At 40.6% G+C, this 20,212-nt stretch overlaps 1 protein-coding gene across 1 annotated transcript; it reads right to left on the bottom strand.

The window, feature by feature from the left end:
- Positions 1 to 3,856: 3,856 nt before the first annotated feature.
- On the bottom strand, positions 3,857 to 18,985 carry MAPK1IP1L (mitogen-activated protein kinase 1 interacting protein 1 like). Its single transcript, XM_029238572.1, has 4 exons — positions 18,828 to 18,985; positions 10,579 to 10,600; positions 9,176 to 9,883; positions 3,857 to 8,176 (listed from the first exon to the last, which is right to left on the bottom strand). The coding sequence occupies exons 2-4, from the start codon at positions 10,594 to 10,596 to the stop codon at positions 8,165 to 8,167; spliced, it is 738 nt and encodes a 245-aa protein (XP_029094405.1). The 5' UTR covers positions 10,597 to 10,600; positions 18,828 to 18,985; the 3' UTR covers positions 3,857 to 8,164.
- Positions 18,986 to 20,212: the final 1,227 nt, after the last annotated feature.

The following is a 20,212-nucleotide window of genomic DNA, read 5'->3' as shown; positions in this document are numbered from 1 at the left end:
ATGCAAGGAGGGTACTGTTAATAATTACGCCTGGACAATATAAACCAGAGTTGTCCCAGGCAAACTGGCATGTATGGCCACTTATAAGGCAATCTTTGTGTTTAATAACTATATCATCACATTGTGTAAATTTCAGCCTTCAAGCTTGACAATCTGATTTTTTTAAAAAGCATTAACAGTGATACTATATATTAGATATGTAATCTTTTAGTTAATGCTAATACACTAAATAGAATCCCTCCAAGAAAGAATGTTCCATTTTTTCCTCCTGGTGCTTTGAGTATTTTGAGCATTATTATCTGTTTTATAGATAAGGTAAATCAGCACAGGAAGCTAGTCAATTGTACCAAATCACACTGCCAGGCTGAGCTCAAAACTAAAAACTCTGCCCTTGAATCCCTAGCAATTGTGCTGCTCACTGAACCATGAAAAACTGCATTCTAGAATTTGATCAGATTTCTATTACGGACTTGCCAGAGGTGGAGACTTGTTACCACCTTTCAGATAAGAAGTCTTGTGAAGTTTGTCAACAGGCTTCTCCTAGTTTACATTAATCTTCTTCATCCCCCTTCTATAAAGAGCCCAAGTACTGAGTCCTGATCGTTAAGTCATGTAGTTTGGGCTTTTTTAGTAAAGATTTCTTTGCGCAGTCAAGAAGGGATCCAGGTATTCATTAAGTTTAGTACTTGGGATTTTTCTGTGTTGCAGTAACTAAGCAACAGTTTAGATGTTTTAACTTAGCATGTCCTGCATCGGCAAGTTTAAAAAAAGAACTGTCAAGCCATACTCGGTAGAACCTCCCTTGGACTCTCCCACCCCCTGTATAGTTCCTGTACATCTTGGCTGCTCATCTACTACTAACAGAAACCTCTTTTGTCTCAGCCGCTCTGACAGCCTTGTCCAAGCCTTTCCCACTTTGGGGCAGCTGGATAAGCAGTGTCTTCAATTATCGGTAGGGCTGAAACCAGTGATTTGATCATCCAGTACCTTTTGTAACAATTCTCACATCCATATTTTAACCTACTCTTAATGCTACACCTCTGAATATTATTTGCTTTGTTTGTGAAAATACAGCTCTCCAAGTTAGCAGTTTAAGAACTGTGCTTATTCACCAGACACTAAGGATATACATTTCAAACAACCACTAGATTTTTAAAGTGAATATCTAATGAAACTTATTCAGTGACATAAACTGTGTGAAAGGTCTGCTATGTAACATTCAATACATGTTAGATGGATGTGACTTTCCAGGTATACAATTTTGGAAGCAGAACTACAGCACTAAGGCAACCATGGCAGGCACGTGTAAGATGGAGAACCTGTTCTTAGGAAAGCAGCATTCTGCAGCAAAGTGGAACAGAACAAAGCTTTGTTATCGGTCACACCTAGGATTCTCAGTTCCTTAACATACCAGCTATGTGATCTCTACCTCTTAGCTGTAGTTTCATCATCTATAAAATGAGGATTAAGAACTGTCCTTGTCTTAGAGGTTTGTTGTGTCTTAATTGGGACAGTGCATTTCAACAGTCAACTAGACTTGTCTTCTCCTAGATTGTGTGTATCTCAAATGCAGGGTGTTAAGAGTTCCATGAGCTAAAGTATGTAAAGTGTACAGAAGAGCTATAGTTACTAGCTCCCAGGAAATGAAGCTGGGTAAGAAGTAGGACAATACATGAAGTTCAGTTTAACTTGGCCTCTTTATCTAAAAAGTTAACCAGTTGAGTGTTTTCCTAGTTTTCCCATAGCTTTGGAATCTACTCAGTGGTTAAGGGGACAAGAACAAGTCAGGATGTCTTGTGGAAGAGAAAAGGCAAGGGTCTAGATTGGTAATCAAGGAACTGCATATAAAGGGTACTGGATATCTGAGCAAAATATAATCTAGTGGACAAACCCTGTTTTGAGGCCATTGTCATGTAAGGAGACCTTGGGATTTACTTAACCTTTTTTTTTTTTTTTTTTTTTGGCGGTACGTGGGTACGGAGCACAGGCTCCGGACGCGCAGGCTCAGCGGCCATGGCTCACGGGCCCAGCCACTCCGCGGCATGTGGGATCTTCCCGGACCGGGTCATGAACCCGTGTCTCCTGCGTCGGCAGGCGGACTCTCAACCACTGCGCCACCAGGGAAGCCCTACTTAACCTCTTTTAAAGATTTCCTTATCCCTAAAAAAAAAAAAGGCTGTCTTTTAAATCTACCTACCTATCTTTAAGGAATGCTCATCCAAATGACCATCTTAAAAAATAAGGCCTAATATAAAACAAGGCAGAGCAAAAACTTATGTTAAATAATCCTCTTTTCTTGTGTGACACTAACACTTTAAGCATAGCTTAGAATTCTAGATGGATGGAGATTCGATTGATTTTAGCTAACCTCAACTAGGAGATGTGGTCATCTACAATAGTTTTTAAGAATTTAAAAGCAGCAAAACTTTGTGTCCCCTCAAACGCCTTATCTGTAAGTGCTATGAACCAAATTGTGCCCCTGCCACCCTAATCCATGTTTAAGTCCTAACCTGCAACATGATGGTATTTGGAGATGGGGCCTTTATGATGGGATTAGTGTCTGTATAAAAAGGGACAACTGAGAGCTTGCTTCTCTCTCCACATGGGAGGAAACAGTGAGGAGCCGTCTGCAAGCCAGGAAGAGCTCTCATCGAAACTGAGAACTGAACTAGCTAGCACCTTGATCGTGGACTTCCTAGCTTCCAGAACCATAAGAATTTATACTGTTTAAGCCACCCAGCCTATGATATTTTGTTATGGCAGCCCAAACTGCCATACAGTGGAACTGCTCTAGAGAAAGCAGAGAGGAACTAAGCTGAACCTGCTTTGTCTCCTCCTCGTTCCGGGAATCCCAGAGAACTGCAAGATATAGTATGAAAAGAAATTGTTTAATGCATTGACATAAAAACCTGCCCTCATTGAGAATACTGTTCAAATGCGATAGGAACAAACTCTATGAGAAGGCCCAAATTCTCTTCTGGTATTAGAATTCTATTGCCTTGTCTTATCTAAAATAAATGAGCTTATAGTTAGGATTCTACTTTGCAAAAGGACTGTTGCAAAAGGACTAGTGCTAAGTTTTAAAATGGTGGTAAAAAAAGACCTCGCTTGTGTCAGGTACCCAGGCAAGAATGTGTTGGTCAAAGGGATGTCTTTTCACGATGGGAAACCCCCAGCCCTGCTCCAGAGTGATCTTATATTTCACTACCTATTTCACAGGTCTACTTTAGGTGGGTACTTTTAGGAGATATGTTAAGACATCAAATGCAACTTTAAAAATTTATGTTTTTTTTGTCCAAAGGCAAAAAGCAGAAATCCTTTCCAAAAACAGAATATACCACAAATTATTCACTTGTTTATAGCCCCACTCACAATGGGTTTCAAGAAAGGCTAGCAAACCCCCTGTGGAAAGAAAACAGCAACTATACACCAAGTTTAATAATGTGACCCTTACTACAGGCATAGCAGTATCTTTCATAAAAGAAAGCGGGGTGGTGGCAGCAGGGGCAGATAGGGAAAGTTCCCTGACTTCATGTGTAGATAACTTGGTTACAAAGCAAGGCTAGCCTTGAAGGGAGAAGAGGAAATCCTCACAGTGGACAATGTGTTGCTGAAAGATGGTTTGTGGAGGAGGGGTTGTTCCCAGGCAGCCTATTTAAATGCCTTAGTGAATGGCAGATCACATACAGAGGGATGTCTCGGGCTGTTTTTCTTTCTCTCTTTATGACAACAAATTTGCAGTTAATCAAGCTTTGGACTTGCTCTGGGAAGTCCAGAATTGGGCCTAAAGATTAAAATAAATGGAAAAACTGTGAAACCATGAAAATACATTAAAAAAAAAAAAACTTTTCAGGTGTAATACACAAAAGCAAACAAGTTTATCTTAAAAAATATCAAGTATCACATCCATAGACTATTCCTAATTATAATTACGTCTTAAAGCAACATTTGTCTTTGTTTACAAATACAGCAGCAGGTGATAAAACCTAACATCTCAAACAGACTGCTTACAGTTCATAATACAAACGTGTATGTGTCAAATCACATTTTAGGCAGTTTAACTTAAAATGCATAGACAATTACATACATTAAATTTGTCATTATTAAGTCAATGAAAAAAATCACAATATCAAGAAAAAATACAAAAATATCAAGGAAAAAAAATGCTTTATAGAACACGCATAAGAAGTCAAGTTTGCTTAATGGCAATAAATCAGGATCTACTGATCAGTGACAGGCAGTGAAAGTGCCTTTATCCAGGGGAAAATTACAGGAAAAACATCCCATTACTTTGCACTCTTGATAGTTGCACTGACAAACACTACAGTCTTGAAAGCATTTTCTTACTTTAAAAAAAGGTATGCCCTACTTTGTTCTTTAAATGCTCAAAGGCTAGTCTATAAATTCCACCAGCGGCAATACTGAAATATGTTTGTCCAGGTAAACTAATACTGGATGTACTCATCAATTCTGTAATGCCTCCCCCTAGGCTGTAAGCCTCTGAAAGACAGGCATTCTCTTCGTCTCTGTATCTCTGGCATCTGGCAAAGCACCTGGATCATTGACATCTGAGTGTCTGCTGAATGAATGCAGTTTTCAGATGCTGTCTATTGCCAGAAGCTTGCATGGCCATTTCTTTAATACTGATTATTTTATTGGCAATTTTTGTTTTACTTGGCAGAATTCTGAAAATAAAACAGTGTCTGTCTTCAATACTAAATATTGCTTTATTAAGATAAAATTATAGTCTTCCCCGAAAGCCACCCACCGCTTTCTATGCACAGCACAGTGGATCAGTGTGATTCATCTGAAGCAAGCCTTGCGCTTTTCAAAAGCTTGAACACTTGAAGGGCTGTGCTTAGGCTGAATTTCCAAGGTTTATAAACCAGGCATTTTATAAATCTAGCACTAGATTATTCAGGGTGAGGAAGGAAGACAGTGGCACGAACCTTTTGGAAGTGTAGGCAACTGATTGACATGCAAACTAGGCACAGTATTTAACTGAAACTCTGAGTAGAGCTCTGTTGATACACACAAATAGTTTCAAAAGCTGTACATCTGACTACAACAGGTAGCACTAATAACTGTGAGGTAAAAAAAGCAGGGGGAAAACTGACTTCTTTCCTAGAAAATATTCTAATATCCCATTGTAGTGGTATGACAGACCAAGGCCCAAAATTCACCCCCTTTCTTCTCTGCCCTTTTATTATTCTCTACTGAAAACAATAAACAGTAAAACTGACAAAGAATGAAGGAGGCCCTTGGGTAATTAAAAAAATGTATTGTCTATTCCCAAATAATCAATATATTACTTTACAGAAAACAGGGCTACGGAGTCACAGCTGTAAACAGCCATCTTCAAAAGCATGAAAAAGTGTCAGGCCGGGTCCAGTTCAGACAACCCAAGGCATTGTAAGCACTCCTTTAAGGAGCCTTCATTCTTGAGGACTGAGTGTGTGAATGAGGACCTAAGGTCTATACTTTAATTTTTCATTGTCATTTTTAGGCTCAAAATTTCAAAATCTAAGATTCTAACTTCAGAGACACTATTTCTCAACACATCTCAACTATCTCCATCAAATGTATCTTAAAATTCCTGCTCTGAAAGTCCAAATGGCAGCATATTCCGTACTTCATATTCCTTTAAGACCAAACATACTTTCTAACAAGCAGTCTCTTCCACAAACCAATCTCAGCCTAGCATAACTTGTTTTAAAAGCAACATTATTCCCTTGTAAAGACAAAAACCTTCTTAGATGCTTTCCTCCATTCCTCCCTTGAAACAACTTCTGCTTTTCTTAACTCCACCCTGAAACTAAAAATACCTTTTGCCCCCAAGTACCCACAAGAATTGAGATGCCCCTCCCTCAAGTTGAGAAATGATGCTTGAAAATTAAAAAGAATGTAAAGTAAATTCTATTCCCTTTGATTTCAATTCTTATATTTAAAAAAAATTTCCCAAAAATCAGTTGGAAAATCCTCAAAAAGCCAAGTTTAAAACGGCAGTATCATCTAGGACACACTGGGCAGTATGGGTCACCAGCAGTTGATATACTTATAAGGGGTAATAATTCCAGATCTTGTATTCATGGCCCTTTAAATCCTTTAGCATAAGATTTTCTCTGATAGTAAATGGTCTCCACAATAAGAGATTCCCAAACTTGCTACCTGTTCTTCTTGTAGTCAAACGTTATCCTCTCTAGTGTTAAATATTTTATCTAAAGCCAGAGTTGTCAACTTATTCCAAGGTAGGACAACCAAAATAACCAGAAGGAGAGATATCTTTGCTGCCATCTCACTTTGCCTTTCATCCCTCCAGAGTTAGCTGACATTATGATACTGATTGATAAGTTAAGCTATGACACCTTCTAAGGCTACTGCCTTATAAACTGAAGGCTACAACAGATTCCAAGAGTGTTGCAGATAGCTGCCACTTGTCCCTGCAAAGAAGTGAAAGAAAGACTGTGCCACTATGAAAGGGCTGTCTAACATTCCCCAGTCTGAAAATATCTAAACAAATTAGTTTCAATTCTGAAAGCCTGAATTTATCATCTACTTAAGGGAGGCCTAAAGACTGAATGTTCCTCTCAAAGGTGACAATCTTGCTTTCTTAAAAGGAGGTAGCTATCAAACCATTAAATTGGCAGCATTTGGCATTCTTGACATTTTAACTGTAAGAGAAATAAACTACTAAATATTTTATTTCTAAGCAAAGGTAAGAGCTCCAGCATAAATCTCTCATATACTGGTCAAGAAAGTCACGATACATTTTAGGAACCTAATGAATACATTCAAAATTTGACAAATAACATGGTCAGTTCTATCCCAAATCTAAAAATCGGATTTAAAGATAAGGTGCCAAAAAGCTATTCTGGAGGTTACAAACACCACTTATTTTTAAGTAACACAGTCACACTGCTTTAAACACAATTGCAGAGATCTACACTTTATGATTATTCTCAGTGTTACAGCTAGAGAATAATTTTTGAGGATGGCACTCATTCTTCTACCTATTTACCTGTCTTACCTGTCAACAAATACAGAACTGAACTGTTAGCCATAAGCACGTTACAAACAGATCCAGGAAAACTATGCAAGAGACGATGACACAGCTTAACCAGACTCTGAAAGACGTAACGTGTTTCGATCACACTTGTACAAAGAGAACAGTCATGTCTGTATGACTAAGGTTCTCTAAACATAACTTCTGTGTTTGTGATAGACCCCTAGAGTGTGCCAGTTTTCTGCATCAGGATGGAATGAAGGGAAGTGCTCCTTCTAAAGAACCGAGGGAGAGGGGGCTACAGGAAGAGTCCTGTAGAAGAGTTTTGTGGGAATGCAAATTACTTGTTACTATGAAGCAGTTCCTAGGGTCTCTTCTAGTTTGAGGTTCAAGACAAAGGAGACAAATATTTCCGTCCTTGAGCTCTTTCCAAAGTAATATGGACACATCATAATCTATTCTACAAGTACAAAGAGATCACCAATTCTCTAAGAATATAATTTACATATACATGTTAGCCTGCATTAAAAAGAAAACAGTTTCCATAAAGGGCAGATTTTAGAGCTGTATGACCCATATGGCTAAAAATAAATCAGGTGGAACTCAAAATGAAGTTTTTACTAAAAGCTCAAGGATAAAAATGAACTCAACATCTGACAATAATTACCAAGTTTTAAAATGTATATCCAAAAGATAACAACCTCAGAAGGACCAGGTTTATTTATCCTATAGATAGAGCAGCTCAAGATGTTGAGAGGCATCATTTGTTTAAATTATGACAATGTGATTGTTTTCAAAGTGTGTTTATTTAGGGGAAAAAGTGATAAGTATTTAGTTTCATAATTTAAACAAATCGAAAATTTGTTTTAAACAAATTGTATCAAAGAGCTATTCAATATACTTAATTACTTTAACTTTCCATAAAAACCGAATAAAAATCACATTTGAATGATTTACTTTTACATTTTTATCTGATTGTTTCCATCAGATGTACTATACATCCAAGCACAAGAGGCAGATATCTTCTGAGAGGTGCAAGAGTTGTTCTTTCATGAATGCCCTCTAAGAATAGTGAAACAGCAATTTTTATATATGCATTCAAGTGCATATATATATATGTACTTCAAAAAGCAAAGCGTCATCTCTTCATCCATTGTTAACTTAATGGTAAGACTGCAATAGAAAAAAGAAAAAGTAAACTTCTAGATTTTGTAAATGGAGTTGATTAACTCCTTGCTGTGGCTTAAAATAAACTTATTGCTTAATAAAGCCAAACAGCTAATCATCTCACTTATTCTGGCATACAATTTACAAAAATAATTTTTTAAGACAATATATAGAGAGCAAAAAGTTACACTAATGAAAAGAAGTTTTAGGGGCACTTTATTAAGGTATTTCTCCTTTACAATTGAGGTGGATGTTTGATTAATCTGGTTGGAGATCTGATTAGTACTTTGTTAAGAATAAATAGATTTTTTCGCCCCTATGGAGCATCTGACTTGGCTCAGTTCATAGGGAAACAGGGTGCTTTTCTATTTGGTCATACGCCCAAGAAAGGGTCCTCAACTAAGATGTCAATCCTACTCCAGCTTGGCTGACAGTAAAGCACACAGCATTACATATAATTGGCAATGCAGAGATTGGTATAATCTTGAGATCAGTACTGTTAAGGATCTAACAAAACCTTGGCTGAGAAACACTATGGACAGTTGCATGAAAGATGGGCAACGTTACACATTCACTGCCCTGGATTCTCTAAAAATCTACGTCTATATCTAGCCAGACTGGCAGAGATTACTTTTAGTGAACTTGTGCTTTGGTGTGATGCTATAAAACAGTACTGAGAAATGTTAAAAAAAAAAAAAAATCCAATGAAACACATCTTTGAGTTTACCTCAAGGATGCTGTTGAGGACACTGCTTACTACATTACAAAGTCTTTGGGGATAGTTGGGGAATTTTTCTATTTTTAGTACCAGGAATATTGTTTTCATCCTTTTAAATGCTTTACCTAAGTTTACCTGAAGTTTGAAAGTTACTCTTTTTTAATATACACACACCTTTTTAAAAAAGGTTTAAAAACTTTCTAATCTTCCATCCAAAACTGGAGACAATCTTTCAGTTGTGCTTATGGGACTATTACTGCATGTTAAATAACAAATTAAACACTCACATGGGGGCCACCGGGCATCGGTGGAGCACCGGAAGGTCCTGAAGGCACTTGAAAAGGATTGTTGGGACTGGGATAGAGTCCTGGTGTGGGATATGATCCTGCAGGGGCAGGATATGGCGCTGGTGGTCCCCAGGCTCCTGGTGGAACAGTGCCCCATGGAACAGGTGGTGCAGCCCCTGGTGCTTGGGGAGGAGGAGGGGCGGGATACGGCCCTGGAGATGGATATGGCATATTAGGGGTAGGATACTGCCCTCCCATTCCTGGTGCCCAAGGTCCAGAAGACATGGATCCCCATGGACCTAAAGGACCAGCTGCAGCTGGATCTGTGGGCGCACCATAGGGTCTTGGAAGCTCTGGAAAGGGCATATTTGGTGTCGGATATGGCCCTGTGGGGCCAGGGCCTGGCACAGTTGGGGCTGGATAAGGACCACCAGGTGGGGGGCATGATGGTCCAGAAGGAGGAAAGGGTGCAGGGGGTCCTGGAGGTGGTCCGGTGGGAGGCACAGAGGGATACATTCCTGTTGGTGCTGGTCCAAAAGGCACAGTGGAGGGTGTTGCACTTGGTGGGAGTCCAGATGGCACAGAAGGTGGAGCACTTGGGTTATTCCAAGGGTTGGAACCTGGCCAGCCTTGAGGAGGTTGGCCGGGTTTTGTATTGCTCACAGCAGAGGTTTTGGCAGGGGAGTGTTCAGGTAGCGCATCTGCCAACTGGAATACAAAACAGGCGTGTCTTATTGACCTTATTCAGGGACAAGCAATGCCAAACATAATTACAAACCCATAAAGGATAGTAAGCTATAGGGTCAGGGATTCTTCAAAAGCCAAGCTGTTCAGTTTTTTAAAAAACAACTCATTTAATACAAAATTTAGGAGTTACCTCAAATAGCAGCTTTACAATGCAAATTCCTCAGAGAAGCTCAAGTTTTCTAAATACAACTGATTAACATAGTGTGATCTCGATCCTGGCTTTACCTCAAACAAGTTATATATATACCCTCTCTGAGCTTCAGTTTCCTCATTTTCAAAACAACAGTTTAGGGTTAACCTGAGGCCTAAATGAGATAACTCATTTAATGCACTTAACACAGTGCCTGGTATGTAATTTTCAATAAATGTTGGCTATTATTAACACTATCAGGTTAAAAGAGAACAGAAGTAACCCTTTAAAAAAATTTTTACTTAAGGATTCATAAAGAAATAAATACGACAGAATGCATTTTCAAACATAGCTAAGTAAATTAGGGCAAATCATCTATCAAAATCACATGCTAAAAAAACAAAAACAAAAACCAGGAATCACAAAATGCATCTCTTTTACATTGGAAGACTTAGGGCCCACAGTTAGGACCATGTCTTTTTTCTAAGAGCCAAAAAACTTATGAAGAGTAAATGCATCAACTTACCGAAAATTCATCAGACATTTTCCTAAAAACAAGACCAAACAAACAAAAAAAAAAAAAGAAAGAAGGAATATTTCAAAACCAGTGTTTAATTTCTTATATATTCTTTAAGGAACTATGCATACACTATTTTTACTTAAATGGAATCTTAATCATTTATATAATGATTTTCTTTATATAGGAAAAATTTCCATAATAGTTCATACACCTCTGTAAACTTCATCCCTTTTTACTGGCTGCACATCATATAAAAGTGATCCATAATTTAGTTTACAGTCTCAAGTTGGTGGCAGTTTAGGTTGTTCACAGTTTGAATTGTTTTAAACAATGACACAGTGAACATCTTTAAACACCTATCTTTTCGAGTCTATCACCAGGAAAAAGTACAGAAGTGAAATACATAGTCAACAGGTAAAGTCAATCTAAGATCCATCTCAAAAAGCCCATGCCAATTTACACTCTACCTTTTTAAAACTCCTCTTCACCACCGGATGTTATTAAATTTATAAATCATTTTCCATTATAATAGGTTAAAAATTGGCATCTTGTTTTAACTTACATTTCTTTAAGTGGAAAGTAGAGCATCATTTAAATTTAATACCACATTTAGACTTCTTTTTCTGTGAATATGCTCATGCCCTTGGACCACTTTTATCAATTTTTATAATTGAAGTATAATTAACTTTCAATAAAATGCACGGATCAGTGTTCAGGTAAACAAGCTCTGACAGTTGCATATGCCCCTGTAACCATCCAACACAGAACATTTCCTTCACTCCATAGGTTTACTCATGCCACATTCCAATCAATTCCCCTTTACCACTCAGCAATCACTTTCTTAGTTTTCGCTTGTTCCTTGACTTTACATAAATAGAATAACACAGTATGAACTCTATTTTGACTTTGATCATTTTACTACTTAGTAGTACATCTTTTTTTTTAATGCTTTGTAAGACATTAAGGAAATTAGATGTCTGTCATATGAGACAAAAAAAATTCACCTATGCTTTCTAATAGTACTTCTATGGTTTAACTTGTTTAAAATCTTTCTGTTCTTTCAAACAACAATTACTGAATATTCTATCTTATTTCAACAGACTTGACAAGCTACTTTTTTTTTTAAATTTATTTATTATTTTTTTATTTTTGGCTGCGTTGGGTCTTCGTTGCTGCGCATGGGCTTTTCTCTAGTTGCGGTGAGGGGGAGCTTCTCTTGTTGCGGAGCGCAGGCTCCAGAGCGCAGGCTCAGTAGTTGTGGCGCACAGGCTTAGTTGCTCCACAGCATGTGGGATCTTCCCGGACCAGGGCTTGAACCCATTTGACAAGCTACCTTTAACACATTATACAGTTGCTATTGACAACAAACACTGTATATACATACATACACACATATATGTAAATATATCATGGAACAGGCACCATGCTAAGTGCTTTAGGTGTATAATCTCGTTTAATAGATGCAGATTCTATTACCACTCCCAGTGTACAGCTGGAGAAAAGGAAGCTTAGCAAGTTACCCTGTTTAAGGTCAGAGCTAGTGACAAGCAGAGAAGAGATTCAAATCCAGATATCGTCTGACTGCAGAGCCAAGGCTCTTTTTTTTGTTTTTTAAATATATATTTTAAATAAATTTATTTATTTTATTTATTTATTTTTGGCTGTGTTGGGTCTTCATTGCTGTGCATGGGCTTTCTCTAGCTGTGGTGAGCAGGGGCTACTCTTCTTGGCGGTGTGTGGGCTTCTCTCGTTGTGGAGCATAGGCTCTAGGCACGCAGGCTCAGTAGTTGTGGTGCATGGGCTTGGTTGCTCCGCAGCATGTGGGATCTTCCCGGACCAGGGCTCGAACCTGTGTCCCCTGCATTGGCAGGCAGATTCTTTTTTTTAAAATAAATTTATTTATTTATTTATTTATGTATTTTTGGCTGCACTGGGTCTTCGTTGCTGTGCGCGGGCTTTTCTCTAGTTGCGGCAAGCGGGGGCTACTGTTCGTTGCGGTGCACTGGCTTCTTATTGTAGTGGCTTCTCTTGTTGTGGAGCACGGGCTCTATGTGCGTGGGCTTCAGTAGTTGTGGCGCTTGGGCTTAATTGCTCTGTGGCATGTGGGATCTTCCTGGACCAGGGCTCAAACCCCTGTCCCCTGCATTGGCAGGCGGATTCTTAACCACTGCACCACCAGGGAAGCCCCCAGAGCCAAGGCTCTTAACCACCAAGTCCCAGAGCCTCCATCATTTCCCAAAGGTATTGTGAACTCTATTCTTTCCTACTGATCCACACTGTAACATCTCATCTTATCAGGGCAGCTTTAAATTTTAAACAAATTTTATGACCTACTATTACTGTTTATTTCAGATTTTCCTGAATATTTTCATGCTTATTTTTTTCTAGATCATTTTGTAAAAAAACAAAACAAACAAAACCCAACAACACAACAAAAAACACATTAAATTTACAGATTAATTTAGGGGACATTTCATACATTTAAAGTATAAAATATTCTCATTCAAGAACAAGGTATGTCTTTATAGTTCCCATCACTGTCATTTATTATCACTCAGTAGTTATTTTTTTTAAAATAAATTTATTTATTTTATTTTTGTCTGCGTTGGGTCTTCATTGCTGCGTGCGGGCTTTCTCTAGTTGCTGGTAGTGGGGGCTACTCTTCGTTGCGGTGCATGGGCTTCTTATTGCGGTGGCTTCTCGTTGCGGAGCACAGGCTCTAGGCACGCGGGCTTCAGTAGTTGTGGCACATGGGCTCAGTAGTTGTGGCTCATGGGTTCTAGAGCGCAGGCTCAGTAGTTGTGGCACACGGGCTTTGTTGCTCCGCGGCATGTGGGATTTTCCCGGACCGGGGCTCGAACCCATGTCCCCTGCATTGGCAGGCGGATTCCCAACCACTGCGCCACCAGGGAAGTCCCCACTCAGTAGTTTTTAAAAATCAAGACTCCTACACATTTTCTGAGTTAGATTTCTAAATGGTAAACGTTTTCTTGTGGTTGTAAATTGGTTCTTCCATTATATTTTCTAATTGGTTGTTCATATATGGGAAAGCCTTTCAAATTTTAGTGTGTTACTTTTGTAAGCAGTGACATTATTGAATTATTTTATCCTGAAAGTCTCTCAGTTGACTCTCTGGAATCTGCAGATAAAGGATTATGCCATTAGCAAAAAATAATTTTACCTTCTCTTTGCAGTATTTACACCTCTTTTCTCTTTGGCCTAAGCTAGGACTTAAACAACAATGAAATATTAAATAAGATAGTGTGAGCACAGTAGTCTTCTTCTCAACTCTCCTGGCAATGCTTCTAATGTTTATATATGACTCATTTTTAGTTTTGAGGTTTAAAAAAAATTACAGTAAGGAAGTTTCTATCTATGCCTATTTTGCTAGACTTATTTATTCCTATTTTGCTAGTTAAAAAATCCAACACTGAATTTCTTCAGATGATTTTTTTTGGCATCTAATGAGTTGATCTTGCAGTTCTTCTCCTTTGTCCCATCAATCACAATATAGTTACATATATATTGCTTAATATTGAGCCATCCTTGCATTTACAATTTTATTATTTATGATTTGGTTATCATGAGGAATGATAAAATGAACAGGAAGCCTACTGCTGCAACTGCTATAACCCTGCTCTTAATTCATAATATTAAAAAACACATCATTAATGTATAGCAAATACAATTACCTAGTCATTCCCATGTTAAGGTTTGTTTTATACTAAAATGTCACATCACACAATAGTAAATTCTTAGGACTAAAGTTTATCCATGCACAAGTTTAAAGTCTACCTAAGACTAACATTCTTTTCAAACAGGGTGAGCCTTTTCAAAACAGAAAATAGTTCTGTATCAAAGTTCACACTAATTCTGGAGCAGAAAGCCTAACCAACTAAGCAACTCAATGAATTTCACGTGGTCTTACAGTTTGGGTTTTCAGAATTACTCATCTCCCTCTTAGTTTTTGAAAAACTATCGTTAATTAATCATAGCACTACATTAAAATATATTCCATTAGTTAATAATATCAAACTGATTCACAACTCTGGCTTTCAAAAGTTTAAATTCAAAATCAAATCCTGGAAGATAGAGGAAATAATAAAGCCCTGAACAAAGGGATTAGAAATAAGTCACTTCCTCTTCTACAGAACTGCACAGTAAGGTGACCTGCTCTCCATGCCTAGAATAAACAGTGTTCATATTAATTGGAAACATTCCAATTTATTACTTGGAGAATACTTTCATCATAAAAAGGTTAAAAAATAGAGTTGGGGGCTTCCCTGCTGGCGCAGTGGTTGGGAGTCCGCCTGCCAATGCAGGGGACGCGGGTTCGTGCCCCGGTCCGGGAGGATCACACATGCCGCGGAGCGGCTGGGCCCGTGAGCTGTGGCCGCTGGGCCTGCGCGTCCGGAGCCTGTGCTCCGCAGCGGGAGAGGCCACAACAGTGAGAGGCCCGCGTACCGCAAAAAAATAAAAAATAAAAAAAATAAAAAATAAGAGTTGGACATCACTATTCCAATATGAGAAGAGTTGCAGAATGTAAAAAAAAAAACACCACAAAAACCCCTAGGTTTTCTTTTTTTATTTCTTTTTTTTGGCCGTGCCGCGTGGCTTGTGGAATCTTAGCTTCCCCACCAGGGATTGAACCTGGGACCCCAGCAATGAAAGTGCCAAGTCCTAACCAATGGACAGCCAGGGGATTCTCCAAACCCTAGATTTTCTAAAAAACGATTCTCAAACATATGGATTATGCTAATTAAGATGAGGCCAATGCAACCCTGAACTAGGAAAAAAAAGTGTAAAATCAAGGAAGATTTTAATTTTCTTTTCAGAATAATCTAAAGCTATCACTTCCAAAACTTCCTGTTAATACTTTATGGCAGTACACGTGTGAAGAATAATCACTGTATTTTTATTTTTTTAAATTTTTGGCTGTGTTGGGTCTTTGTTGCTGCGTGTGGGCTTTCTCTAGTTGTGACAAGCAGTGGCTACTCTTCATTGCGGTGCACGGGTTTCTCACTGCGGTGGCTTCTCTTGCTACGGACCATGGGCTCTAGGCGCGTGGGCTTTAGTAGTTGTGGCACGAGGGCTCAGTAGTTGTGGCTCGCGAGCTCTAGAGTGCAGGCTCAGTTGTTGTGGCGCACGGGTTTAGTTGCTCGGCGGCATGTGGGATCTTCCCGGACCAGGGCTTGAACCCATGTCCCCTGCATTGGCAGGTGGATTCTAAACCACTGCGCCACCAGGGAAGCCCAATCATTGTATTTTCTGAGGAGCAATTTTAAAACAAGAGTACAAAATTTCTTTCAACATGCACTAGAAAAGTAAAACATTTCTGTAAGCATATGGCCTTTAGAGTAAAAATGGTAGTTCCATCATGGGGAGGTTTAAAAAAAGTTGAACTCCATAAATTACTAGTGACTATTGGAAAAGGAATATTTCAATAGGCCATCAAATTGTAGTGGAGTCATAAACAGTACGGGACTACACAGTTATGAAACATGGACACCAATCCTTTTATCTGAATCTTTTGACAAAGGCAAACTTTTTAACCAGAGACCATCTTCCCATCAGCAAAACAGTTATAATTCCCGACTACTTCACAGATAAGTAAAATATTTAATAATCTACAGTTATAAACAAGTAACACATTTATTAAGAGTCACTAAGGGAAATCAGGATTTTTGCATGGTTTTGTTTAGTATGGAGAGAGGATACAGTAGTGGTAATATATTGGTACTGAAAATATAAATTTTGAATGAACATATAGGATAAATTTTAGTATTGGCGTTTATCAGATACACTCTAATTTACATTTGGGCAACTCAAGAAATTGGGGATCTGCAAGTTTTTGAACATTTTAAATTACTTAAAAACATGTAATTTAAAAAAATTTTTTTCCCACAACCTCATGTCAGCCGTATTTCTACACTCAGATACTTATTGGAACATAAGTGCCAGGTACTGCGTGGGGCCTTGGGGAAATGAATAGTATTGCGTGGAATAAACGCTTAAAGGCGTTCACAGTATGGCGGAGAACTACCATTTAAACAGTAGGTTACCTGGGGTAAGCGCAGGGCTCTATGGGAGCACCTCAAAAAGCTCCTAAAGGAATCAAGGAAAGGAGTATCAGACAAGGAGTCCCGAGGAGTAGTGCCTTTGCAGTCTGGGAGAACAATGAGGTGAAGAGCTACGATAGGCCCTAGGGAAAGGAGAAGTTTGTGCAAAAGCTGAGAGGGGGACAAGAGATCTGTGGGAAGTGTAAGCCAGCAGTGCCCAACCTTTTCAGCACCAGGGGCCGGTTTCACGGAAAACAAATTTTCCACGGAAGCGGGGGTGGGGGGAGGGGATGGCTCAGGCGGTAATGCGAGCGATGGGGAGCGGCAGGTGAAGCTTTGCTCGCTCACCGCAGCTCACCTCCTGCCGTGCGGCCTGGTTCCTAACTGGCCACGGACGCGCGGGTCCGTACGGGTCCGTGGCCTCGCGGTTGGGGACCCCTGGTGTAAGCAGTTCAAATTGGTTAGAATGTAGAAAATGGAGGAATATGAAAGCCTTAGCAGAGAGTCTCTAGACCAAGGTTTGAATGTCTCTGAGTCAGCTCACCTGAATGAACCTGTTACTTCAACTATAAAGAACGGGCCAGTAACAGGAGAGACTAAATGGGACTGGTAAATCACGTGCCTATAATAAAAGCGCCCGGAAAACAGACACATTATCTTGTCTTCCTCTGTGTATGGGCATATTGCTTATGGTTAAAAAGAGTGAACGCCAAAAGCATGACAGACTACGTAACACTGCACTTCACTGGCTGGCTCTGAACAAGCTGAGCTGTGCAAACCCCAGAGGTGAAAGCAGACAGGAGTAGCATCCACTTCATAGATTTGCTGTGAGACTTACATAATAAACAACTCTCTTGGTCACTGTCTGGCACACAGCGAAAACTCAACAAATGTTAGCTTTTACAAATTGCTACGATAGGTCCACAAACCTTTATCTACAGTTCTCAGTTCAGAAACCTCTAAAAATGAAAGAAATGCTCCCAGGTTTGGCATAAAACTTACTTGGTGGCAAAACCTGACCTGAGGCTATTTTACAGTTTCCATTAATTCTCCCCTATTCGCTGCACAAATATTACTGTTGGATTAGGGGATGCTGCCCCGACTCTGCTGGTGTGATCTCTCATCTTTGCACCTTATTGTCTTTCTAAAATCTAAAGATAAAATCCAAAGATTTCTGAATTCCAAAACACACTGGTCCCAAGGATTTCGGTTAAGGGGTTGTCTCCGGGTCTCCGTTCCTCCTGGAGATAGGAAAAGGACATTCTAGTACACACAGCTCAAGTTTCTGAGACAAACTAATTTTGAATAGGAGGTTCAAGACACCAGTAGCAAGAAAAATGTCTGTTCTCCCTGCCCAAAGAACACTCCTAAACAAAGAGCTTCTGAAAGATTTCTGAAGGCTACCTTCCCCTGTAATGAGGCCCATACAACCACCACGTGTACGAGTATTTCTTTAGTAGCAATGCTATAAAAAAATTTTTTTTCAGTCAGGTGAGTACGGTTCGATGCTTCAACATTAGAATCCTCATTTATTAAAAGCACTACGCTTGGTTTTCAGAAGAAAACGGTCCAAAGCCACCAAGTGCTCCTACATCCTACAAAAAGGGAGTATTACAGAACTCAACACTTCTCATCGTTTCTGTCATGGGTATTCATCTAAGGTATCTGCTAGCAACTCCTCTAGAAAATAATGACCAAAACGTCACAATGCGAAAAATCTTAAACTAGCATCACAGACTCCACCAAGAATCTGTTTAGGCCTCCCTCTCCCTTTCATTGGAAATTACTGAGTGGGGGAGGGGGTCAGGGCCAAGGGGCGGGAGGCCGGCAGCCCTAAAGGGCCAAACGAACAAAAGGAGTCCGGGATCAACCGGAGCGAACCGGCCTCCGAGCGGGTCGCGCCTGCCCGGGAAGGGGTGGGGGAGGGGCCAGGCCGCTCCCCGCCCCGCCCCCAGCCAGGCCTGACGTCACGCGCGGAGAAACCCATCGGGCGCTACGTCACCCGCCTCCGACGCCTTCTCCTTGGGGGGCGAGAGGGCCGACATCCCGCAGCCGGGAGGAAGACGACAGGGAGAAACCCTTAGCCTCCGGCCCCCAAAGAGGCGACTCAGGCATCTCCGTTACTGCGCCCGCGACCCGCTTGGGCGTGCTCCTTTGCTCCCCTCCACGACCCCGCCAGCGCCGAGGCAGCCTCACCCGGCAGGATCCGAACCCGCAGCAAGGTCTAGAAGCGGCGATGGGTCCCAGGGAACTGATCGCTGAAGAACTGAGCGCAGCCCGACCGACGGCAGCGGCGACGGAGATGGGGGCGGCAGCAGCACCAGCAGCGCGCGGCTCCTCCTGGCGCCGGAACAGGAAGCGCAGAGCTTCGAGCGCGCTGCCCCCGCCCGCGCTCCGCCTCTCCTCTGGTCGGCCGGGCCCGGCCGCCCGCGCCCCCTACAGGGCCCGGGTGGCACTGCGGCCCGCCCGGCCCCGGCGGCGCGGCTGTTCCTTGCGCTCGCTCCCGGGCGGCTGTTTTCTCTCGGTGGGCGGGAGGAAAGAGCCCCGACGTTCCGGAGTTCTGAGCAGCCTGGAGGAAACGCCAGTGGCCGGTGGCGTTCTGGGCAGCCTGGCGGAAATTGTTAACTTGTCTCCTGAAGGGAAGGTTGAAGGCAGGTTCTGGATTCCCTACGCTTGCGGTCTTTAGGGCCAGGCCTCGAAGCTGGCTAGGTGTGAATGCAGCCTAACCCCGGGACACGGATCCGTTGGCCAAAATTGGAGAGAGCTAAAAGCAATACAGGAAGGGGAAGACGTTTGCAAATGGCTTGACAAATCGATATTAACTAAAGGAACGGATGTCTTTGCAGATTTTTTTCTGATCAGTATTTCTTCTCCCACAGTTCAGTTTTGAATAAACCTTTACCTACCTACTCTATGTCAGGCCCAAAAGATGATGGATTGACACGTGGCCCCAGCCGTCAGGGAACGTGCTAGCTACTAATGAAGATGTCATAATTATGTGGTGTACAAAATATACACACATAACATACATATATTTTAATGTAAAAATTTAAAGTATGCAATATTCTTACAACATTTTACTTCTTTGTTTTCATTTGCTGTTAGTGGATCGGTGGGTGGGCATTTTATATAAACTTCTTAAACGACTTGTTTGGGTTTACTCCACAGCACACATAATTCTCGTTCTGAAAAATGAGCAACAGAGAAACTTCAAATACCTAAGCCTGGAGAAGACATGTTTTTGGTTAGGGGCAGTGGTCTATGGAAAATATTACCACTAGTGTGAACTACCTACCCTGCCCTAATGGGAGGCAGTGAATCAGCAGTGCCTTGTGGCACGAGAAGCAGTGCCATAGGAAGCCTGAAGCAACAGTAAGTCAGCAAAATAGTGCTATATTTAAGTTTTTGATATCTTGCTCATCATAGGGCCTTTTGTTTTGCATTAATTCTGATTTTTAAATGTTGCACACAAAATTTTCATTACTGAGTTTATGGTCAAAAAAAATTTGTGCCCACGTTGTGTCTCATTCTACTCCTGGTCACGTGCATTAGAGTGACCAACAACCTCCAGCTTTTCCCAT

The sequence above is a fragment of the Monodon monoceros genome, unplaced genomic scaffold, assembly GCF_005190385.1.
Source record: "Monodon monoceros isolate NGI ecotype Baffin Bay Population unplaced genomic scaffold, NGI_Narwhal_1 Super_Scaffold_21, whole genome shotgun sequence".
Taxonomy (NCBI): Eukaryota; Metazoa; Chordata; class Mammalia; order Artiodactyla; family Monodontidae; genus Monodon; species Monodon monoceros.
This window is presented reverse-complemented; position numbering and strand designations above follow the sequence as displayed.